General features: G+C 40.4%; 1 protein-coding gene across 6 annotated transcripts in view; it reads left to right on the top strand.

Moving 5' to 3' along the window:
* HNRNPR (heterogeneous nuclear ribonucleoprotein R) overlaps window positions 690-9,325 on the top strand; it is a 33,281-nt gene continuing 24,645 nt past the window's right edge. For 2 of the 6 annotated variants that reach the window (XM_018055535.1, XM_018055525.1), the window contains exons 1-5: window positions 690-822; window positions 3,934-4,102; window positions 6,345-6,463; window positions 7,010-7,117; window positions 8,794-8,907. In XM_018055535.1, coding sequence (XP_017911024.1) covers window positions 3,946-4,102; window positions 6,345-6,463; window positions 7,010-7,117; window positions 8,794-8,907 — 498 coding nt within the window. In that variant the 5' untranslated portion in view covers window positions 690-822; window positions 3,934-3,945. The remainder of the gene's footprint in view (window positions 823-3,933; window positions 4,103-6,344; window positions 6,464-7,009; window positions 7,118-8,793; window positions 8,908-9,325) is intronic. The other 4 variants (XM_018055532.1, XM_018055536.1, XM_018055541.1 and 1 more) reach the window with 4 other exon arrangements.

The following is a 9,325-nucleotide window of genomic DNA, read 5'->3' as shown; positions in this document are numbered from 1 at the left end:
ACTCTTGAGTAAATGCCCACTTGAGCGATTTCCCTCACATCCCGAGCTGCTCCCAACCATGTGTGGAAGGGAGCCAAGGAGGGAGTTTTCTGAGTGCTCCAAGGGATGATTTTTCTCCGCGAAGAAATTCTCCAACAAAACAGACGAGCCAAACCCCTACAGCGTGCTCTAACTGGAGCCCAGAAAACGACCTAGAAGAGGCCCGGCCGCGTGGCGGTGGGCGTGTCCGGGGTGAACGCGGCGGCGGCGGCTGCCCCTGGGAGGCGGGTTACCGGCGTTAACACGCCGGTGAAGGGGCGGGAAGGCCCGGAGGGCCCGCGGCCGATGGAGCCGATGCGAGCCGTAGGGGGCGGGGTTCCGGGGGCGGCCTCGCGCGGGCGGCAGACGAGAAGGGACGGGAGAGGGGGCGGGTCTCGGCCACTCTGGGCCTACGGCCCCACAGCCTCGCCTACCACTCGCGGCTTCGCCACAGACCCCTTTGTGTTCCTGCCCCCGCCCCGGAGGCGCCCCAGCCGGCGGCGCTGAGTTCCCTCATTGGCTCAGCCGACGGCTTCCGCGATTGGCTTCTGAGCCGTCAGGCGTGGGGCGCCTCTTCTCTCTGCTATTGGTTGTCTGGGCTGTTCGTCAGGCCGCCGCGCGAGGTGATTGCCCGGCCGCTCAGAGTCCCTGGAAGCAGTTCCGGGAAACCCCGCGTGCTGCCGGGATCGCGTCTCGGTCCGTGACGGGGGGGGGAGGGGGTGGTGCGCGCGCCATTTCTAGTCGTTTTCAAAGCGCCTCGCGCTGGTTCTCACGGGCCCGGCCACCGGCCCCAGCTCTGCCCTGGTGAGTCTCGCGCCGGCCCGCGGGGGGAGGGGCCGGGAGCCCCGATCCGACCCTACCGGGCCAGGCCGGGGCTCGGCGCCTGCTCCCCAGTTTCGTTTTCGCTCCGAGGCCCCCAGGGTGGGGGTGGGGATGGGCTGGGGGCGGCTTCGGCCTCGTCCGGCGGCTCAGCGGAGGGCCTAGCCGCCGCCGAGGCGCTTCCTCGCCCTCGCTCATCCTCCCCGCTCCCCCCGCCACCCGCCGCCTCCCCTCCAAGCCCAGGCCCGCGGTCCGGCCCGCCGGGCGCCCTCCGCGCGGCCTGCCGGGTCCGCCGCGCTTTTCCCGCCTCCGCCCGCCGCTCCACGCGGCCGAGTCGGCCGCTTTCAGTCCCCGCTTTAGATAGACCCCGTCGCCTCTCCCTGCCGGAGCCCCGCCTTGCTCCCCGTCTCAGCCGGCCTAGCCGCCCGTGGGGTTTGTTGATGGTCAGGACCGGCATGGGCCGGGGTGGGCCGAGGGCGGGATGCCAACCCGGGTGAGCCGAGCCGGGAGAAAACTTTTGTGTGAAGCAGAGACCGAGAGGCCAGTGTGTGTAGGAAAAGGCCTCCGTTTCCCCTCCCCAGCCGCCCCCCTCCCCCAGTTCTGCATGCTGCAAGTCGAGATTTGAAGGAAAAAATGACTACTAGAGGCCATGAAACTTAGGCTTCGAGCGGCGCCTGAGATACCGAAGTCTAAATGCTATAGGCGCACTCTTGGAAAGGCGATTCTCTTTTTCTTCTGCGATAGAAACCGTATTGCCAAAATTTTAAGACTCGAAGAAGCCACGGGGATCTTGAAGGGTTCAGCCCCTTCCACACTACCTGTTTCAGATTTTTTGCTGTCCTCCGGAGTCTAAATTTATGTCTCATGAGTCAGTCGTAGGATAAGGGCTTGACACTCCTAAGCCATGAGAGAACCGTTAGTTTTCATTTCATTGGATCCTTAAAAGCCGGTCTCTTAAAATGAGAATAATTTTCACGAGATGTTCAGAAAAAAAGAAAAGGAAGGGGCTAGTGCCAGATTTCCCAAATTTCCCAGCAACCTTGATTTTAAATTTCTCCTTTTTGCAAAAAAAAGTTTAGATCAAATAACATCAATCACATTAATATATTTGCTGCATCCAGAAATATGGTTTGGCTGTGTGGCATTGAATTGACACAAGAGTTTTAAATGGTCGTATGACATGAAAGTCTTTTTTTAATATGAGCACATTCTATTTGGTTTGAAGAGAGGTTTTTCCTTTCTGGAAGGTTTTATTTTCTGGACTCTCTTAATAGTTGTACTTTTTTGTTAAAGTTTACAGACATTTTTTGAAAATTGCAACCAATTTCAAAATCAACTTGTAGAGAGCCTTTGCAATGAATGGTAGTCATAAATATTTCTGTCTTGTGCTTAATACACAACTTGTCTTTTTGCTTTACACATACTTTAAAAATACCACCTTAACAGATTTTCATTGAACTTTTCTGTTAAAAATTTGCTTTCTTTCCGTGATTGATAGTATTCCCAGGTGCAATACCGCAAGGGTCTTGTGATACTGAGAACTTTTGAGTTCTAATGATCTATCTTATGGTCGTATTTGAGGGTGGGTGAGCATGGAAAACAACTATACGTTCCCAAAAATATTTTGGACTTGAAGGCTTCTTTATAGAAGTAGGTTGTACTAATCAGTAAACTATTCATCTTACACTATAAGTAGTTTCTTTATCAAAAGTGCCAGTTTTGAATGTTTTTGTTTTTGCCAGTTCATCAGAATTTGAGTTTTGCCTTGAGAAACATTTATCCACCCAGAGATTAACCACGGAGTCTGCCTCTATATAGACATTAGTGGGTTACTAAGTCTTAATGTTTTGTAATCATAAGAAGTTATAATACTGTTTATCTCATTTTCAGAGTAACAGTTTGTGCATTTTCCTCTCTTCCTGCTTTCTGTTACCTCCTTCTCAGTCTTCCTTTTTCATTAACTTCAACTAAATATCAGTGGACTTTGAAGTTGTTTTAAGTCAGAAAAACTGCACCTGGTGCATTTGCACAGGGTTTTGATAAGCAGTCTGGAAGTGTGGTTATCTTATGTATGGATTTTAGTGCTTTTTAGGAAACTTGTATTTTCTTTATAGCTGTCTAGGTATCTTCAGTTTCATCAGGAAAAGTAGGCTTTTCCTTGAAATCCACCTTCATGTCTTTTATTTCAGTATTTGTTGCAATGTCTTTATTCTGCTGCTTATTATCTTCATCACATTATAATTTCACCACAGACAAATGCACTTTAATTCCCTATCTTTTGTGGAGCTAGTATAGAGACTGGCCTTGTATGGTTTTATTATTTAATCTCTCTTCAGGGAGTTGATCCATTTCAGCATTACATAAAAGTTGAACACCCAAAATGATTTGGGTAGGTAAATCTGAGACATCTGACCTAAGTTTAAAAAGAAGCAACCTTAACTACAGCTCACTTTTTATTTTATGTGGACTTAAAACAATCATTTAGCTTTTAAACCTGGTCATTTTTTCTTTTAAATCTGTGAATGGGAATAGCAAATTAATTTTAGAACAAAAATTAATGTCAAGCTGTGTTTTTTAAGTTAGGTGGAGAAAACCCAAACCAGCAGCATGTTGAACTAGAGACAACAGGGCATTTATTTCACACCTATGTTGTTTTGAAGCAGAGCTAGTAAAGTTTGAAAGTCCTTGAACCTTAAGTTGTCTGTGGGTGTTCATTCTGTTTTTAAACCAGACTTTTTAAAACTGTTTAAGAATTGAGAGCTGAGGGGCTTTTTAGGATTTTGTGATGATCTGTTGATAAGCTCATCAGGACACAACTGCTGCTTTTGTTAATTAGTGATTCTGCCTTAAATAAATTCAAGCTTTTATCTAACCTGGTGTACATGAAGTTCCTTAAAAATTCAACACTTCCATGTACATTTCCCATGGTTTTACAGAATTATCGCAAATTTAGGTCAGATACATCAGAAAAGCCATCAGAAATAATATTTCGATAGAGGTTATTAGCAGCATGTATACAAATTAGATAAATCATGCATTGTCCTACAAACTAGTTATTTCTGGCTTAATGTAATATAGCTCCTGAATTTTTTCCAGCAGCATAATAAAATGGCTAATCAGGTGAATGGTAATGCGGTACAGTTAAAAGAAGAGGAAGAACCAATGGATACTTCCAGTGTAAATCACACAGAACACTACAAGACACTGATAGAGGCAGGCCTCCCTCAGAAGGTGGCAGAAAGACTTGATGAAATATTTCAGACAGGTATAATATACATTTCTTGTTTCTGACTGGTTATGAAAGTGAGGGCAAACCACTTTGAATTTTATAGATTTTTAAAGGTTAAATATTACTTATTGTTTCTGATCTATGTAGAGCTGAATGTTACTTTCCCTTCATTGAGGGCATATTGGGTTTGACTTTGATATTCTTATTTCATTATTTTGAAGCCTTAGTGTTGAATATGCAGTCTGAGTTGTTTCAGAACAGTACATCAATTTGTCTTAGATTTACCATCAATTAAAATGTGTTTCAGCATATCAAATTTTACATTTTTTTCTTAATCTAAATCAGTTGTCATTTTGCTTTTACTTTTCTACCTTTAGCTTCTTAAAGTGATTGTTAAAATAGCTTAGGTCTTATTAGGTGGCATAATAAGAGGACTAGTTAGATGGTATTGTCTGAAATGATAATAAAATGTCAGACTCCTTGAGAGTTGGTGGCCTGTCCAGTTTGTGACAGACAGAAGTCTACAACTCTCAGTAATTTGGAAGTGTTTGGTTTGTAACAGCTGTGTTTTTTTTTAAATCTAGAATCCCATGGTTAAGTGCTTAAGCAAATTTGAACGTTTTAATATGGTGGTTGTAAGTGGTTTGAAGTTCTAAAGAGGGAGAGAAATATATATACCATTAGAGAGCATTGTTCATAAATAAATATGTCCTCCCCCTTTGGGGCCATTAGATGGAAACGTTCTTCCTCTGTGTTTTGTGTGCCTGTCCAGATTCTGGGAGAGAAAATGGAATTGTCTCACAGACTGTGTCTTAAGTACTGTAGTAACAAATAACTGTGTTTTTTTGTCCTTATTTATTTATTTATTTTTAAATCCGAGAAGCTCAAGCTAAAGCTCATTGAGACACTAAAATGACTTCTCAGACTGACTCCTGGGTGATGGTCCCTTTGAAAATCAGTGCTCAGAAGCTTTCTTTGATGTTCTGCCATAGAGAATTGGCAGTGATCTGCTTTGAGATGCTCTCTTGTAGAGTGTTTTGTTATTGATAAGAGGTTGATGGCTTGGGTGTAGGGTTGGATTGACAGAATGTGATTGATGGGTATCCTGAGTTGTGACTTTGGGTGGTGATATGGAATAGTCAAGTAAGGAAATGCCAGTTATTTTGGCATGCTCATTTTGAGCTCTTACATCATGGCATCTTTTTTTTTTTTTTTTAAGTAACTTTGCAAGTGATATTATGGAATAAAGTTCTTTTTGGCTTTACCAAAATGGAGTCACTTTTGATGTTAGTTCATATGGACTTGGGGCTTTTAATCTGCCAAATATTTCCATTTTACTTTGGATCAATTCTGAAATATATTCAGAAATATAAAATTTAACAGACTTAAATTATATTTAAACATAGTAGATGTTCTTTGTGCAGTTAAATATACTATATGTATATATAGAATGCAGTGCATATATTTTTTATATACTTTGCTTTAAGTCCATAGTAAAGTCCTTTTAATGCCATTTGAAAAAAAATTGTCATTGTTGACAGTGTTGCTAATGCTACAGCGTCTTTTAAAATCTCAGTGTGACACTTGTGAAGAACAAAAAATGCCTTAAAATATGACTTTTCAGAATTGATTAATCAAGCTGCACTTGCATTTATAGGAAAAATTTAATGTAAAATATGCCTTTCCACATTCTGACTGCAGCAAAGTAGATGCTCAAAACAAATGAAACTTCATTTTATCTTTGGTGCTAAGGAGGGAAAGCCTTTGACACTTGTTGGAGAGTGGGAAGAATTATTTAGCAAAAATAATTCATTTTTTCCCGCACTTCTTGGGTGGTTAGCAACAACTCCAGCAGTCCATATAATCTGAAGGTTGATTCTTGGGAAATACAGTGTTTTGTTTTTTTTTTAAACCACGCTAACGTAATCAGAACTTACTATTTTAATGCTTAATCTGTAGTACAGTGTGTATGTACATCAGATTTAACTTCCAAGATTTAAACATTTTGGAGAGTGGGAAATGGGATTAGAGTTTTTTTTGTGTGGGATATGGGGATTGAAATTTGTTTGTAGATATTAACATTGTGTCTTTTGTTTTCATATTTGTACTCTTGATCTTTCTATGTAGTATTTGTATAGCTGACCTATATGCGTATAGTTGAATGAAAATGTAGTTAGTGATAGTATTGAATATAGCAATTCTCGATGAACATTGATAGCTCAGTTTAGACTATCCTCTTTGTTGCAATAATGTTACCTGTTTTCAATTTAATTTTTAGGATTGGTAGCTTATGTCGATCTTGATGAAAGAGCAATTGATGCTCTCAGGGAATTTAATGAAGAAGGAGCTCTGTCTGTACTACAGCAGTTCAAGGAAAGTGACTTATCACATGTTCAGGTAAGGACATTATCCAGAAAAGTCTTTGAACAACTAATGATCTGAAATTATTTTACTATTACTCTTTTTTTGTGGATAAGTGGTATTTTTTATTTGTGACTACTTCTGCTTCTTTAAAAAAAATTAGCTTAAAAAAATCTACATGGCAAAAAGTTTTCAGAAACGCAAGTATAAAGTAAAAGTCTCCCACTTCTTGTGACATTTTTGGATTATGTGAAACTGTTTTGTTTTCTTGGCGGGAAATAGTGTAGACAGGAGGAATAGTTTAGGACATCTGGCAAAAATAGCCCAGATGCATTTAAATATCAGCAAATGGAAGACTATTTTGCCATCGCTGAGGGTAAGCTCCCCAGAGGCCTTATATGTCTTATGTGCTGTCAGTTCCAGTCTGGCACATAGCAACTACTCAGCAAGTATTTGTTGAGTTAAGAAATGAGTGAACATTTTGTTTAAATTTTGTTCTTCTGAAATTTAAATTTAATTGTATATTTGACTCTTCAACAATTCCTGGTAATTATTTTTCATTGAATTACTTGGCTGTTCTAGAACAAAAGTGCATTTTTATGTGGAGTTATGAAGACCTACAGGCAAAGGGAGAAACAGGGGAGCAAGGTGCAAGAGTCCACGAAGGGACCTGATGAAGCAAAGATCAAGGTAAAACTTGAGTTGGGTAGTTGTAATGAAATTTAATCATGATATCAAATGCTCTAGAAATATTTCTTTCTTTGGATGGGTCAGGTTTTGGTGGTGGCACGAGGGATCTTCCTTGCAGGATGTGGGGTCTTGTGTTGCGGTGCAAGGGCTTCTCGCAGTTGCAGTGCCCTGACATAGAGTACATAATGCCTGGACTGTGGGGAGATCAGTATAACTGTGAGCCATTATTGTTACTGTTGTTGTTATTTAGATAAACTGGAAGGAAAATACAGGGCTTTTAGTAAGACTAGTGAACCTCATACTTTAGTTAAATGGATATTGGTGTTTTGCTGTAGTGATAGACTTTTCCATTTGAAATAGTTAATGTTGAAGTTTGTACAGTTCCATCATGTTTTAGACAAGGAATACAACTTACAGTTTTTACTACTTTGTACCTTTTTTTCCTCATGTGGAAAATGGCACACTCCCATTCTTGTATATTAAATAATAGGAGAGAACTTTATTTGCATTAGTGGTTATTTTTTTAAACTTACTGCTGTTCATAGAATAGGTCTGTGTTATTTCCCTAAAACTGGCTATCTGCTCTTGAGAAGGTGCATATTGTATATGGGATATGTGTATACTGCATAGTGTACAAGTAATGGATAATATGCGTGTTTTGTGTCAATGGTAGAAGAATGGAGGATCTGAGATAACTGCTATCCCAGGGTTATCCAGAGATGGTTTTTTAAACTGTTTAATTTGATGTCTAAAATTTCTTGTTGCTCCAGCATTCTGTGATTTTTAAAAACCTGAAGTCTAAAATCCTCCCATTCCTAGATAGATTGCCTTTCTTTTTTTCCATTGTGTCTTTGTTCTGTAGGCCTTTCATATGAACACAAACCCTTAAGGGCAAGGACAGTATCTTCTTTTCTATGATTCCTCTTAACACCTCATACAATGTTGTGAGGAAGGTTGGAAATCAGGAAAGTTTATTTTTTGAAACCTGAGAGTATATTCATTTGGTAATTGCTAAGTATTTTGAGTCTGTGCTATATGAGAAATGGTCTGGTTCTTATGAAGCTTATGGTATAGGAGTACAAAACAACAGGGTCAAACAAAATAAAGTTTAAATTATTTGAGTACTATAGAAAGTCAGAGTAGGATGATGTGAGAAGCAGTAAATGAGAGTAGCTGCCTAAAAGAGCTAGGACGTCTGATTTCTTTTTGTTTTTAAGGATAGAGAACGTTTTATTTGAAAAGAGTCACTTGTGGATATAAGTATGGTATGTAAAGGGAACAAATAAGGAAAAAATCTGATGTAGAGGGGATATAAAAGGAGGCATACTATGGTATGTAAAGTATGAACAGATAGCTTGGGGTCAGCTTACGTCGAAGTGTTAGTAATCCTTTCCCCTTTTTTCTTTTCTCATTAAAAATAGATGACGTGTGCTCAGAGGCTTAATTTGCCCACAACTCTTTCCATTAAATGTCTGGAAAGGAGAAGTAAAAGTCTATGCATGTGAGAAGAACTAGTGTGAACTCTGTGATTTTTTTTTTTTTTCTTTTTTTCTCCCTCGACTAAAATACCTAGAATGTTAGGGTACCTTTTGGTAAAGATTTATATTTTTATTTGTGTGTGTATTTATATGATATTTAACATTCAGGTATTAACAGTTATGTTTGTTTATCTTTAGGCCTTGCTTGAAAGGACCGGTTATACCTTGGATGTAACCACAGGACAGAGGAAGTATGGCGGTCCTCCCCCAGACAGTGTGTACTCTGGTGTGCAGCCTGGAATTGGAACAGAAGTAAGTGTTCTTCAGCCATTTGCTGAAATCTTTCCCGTTTGTAAATACTTCTATCTATTGTATGATGGGAAAAATAACTTCCATTTTTTTCGAAGAGTAGCCATAGCTTTTGTTTTGCTATCCATCTGTATTTTGCTGCCATTGTAAGTAGGGATAATCCTGTGAATGGTAGATACCTGAACACTTTGTAAACACATGTATAGAGTTCTTGGAACTGGTACCTAGGACTATGCAGCTAGCAACACACCATTTTAGGTCCTTGGGATGAGGTTATTAAGGAGAAGCAATTGCTTTATTCTGTTTTTCTTTTATGTCAAAATGGTTCTTGTCATCTCTCCTTGACCCTCTCCTCCATCACATAGAAGATACTCAGTGTTTACAGAGAGATTTATTGAAGGGAATGGGTTGCACAAGGGAA

Source organism: Capra hircus, chromosome 2, assembly GCF_001704415.2.
Source record: "Capra hircus breed San Clemente chromosome 2, ASM170441v1, whole genome shotgun sequence".
In the NCBI taxonomy this organism is placed as follows: Eukaryota; Metazoa; Chordata; class Mammalia; order Artiodactyla; family Bovidae; genus Capra; species Capra hircus.
Note: the sequence above shows the minus strand (reverse complement) of the source record. Positions and strands in the feature narration are given on the sequence as shown.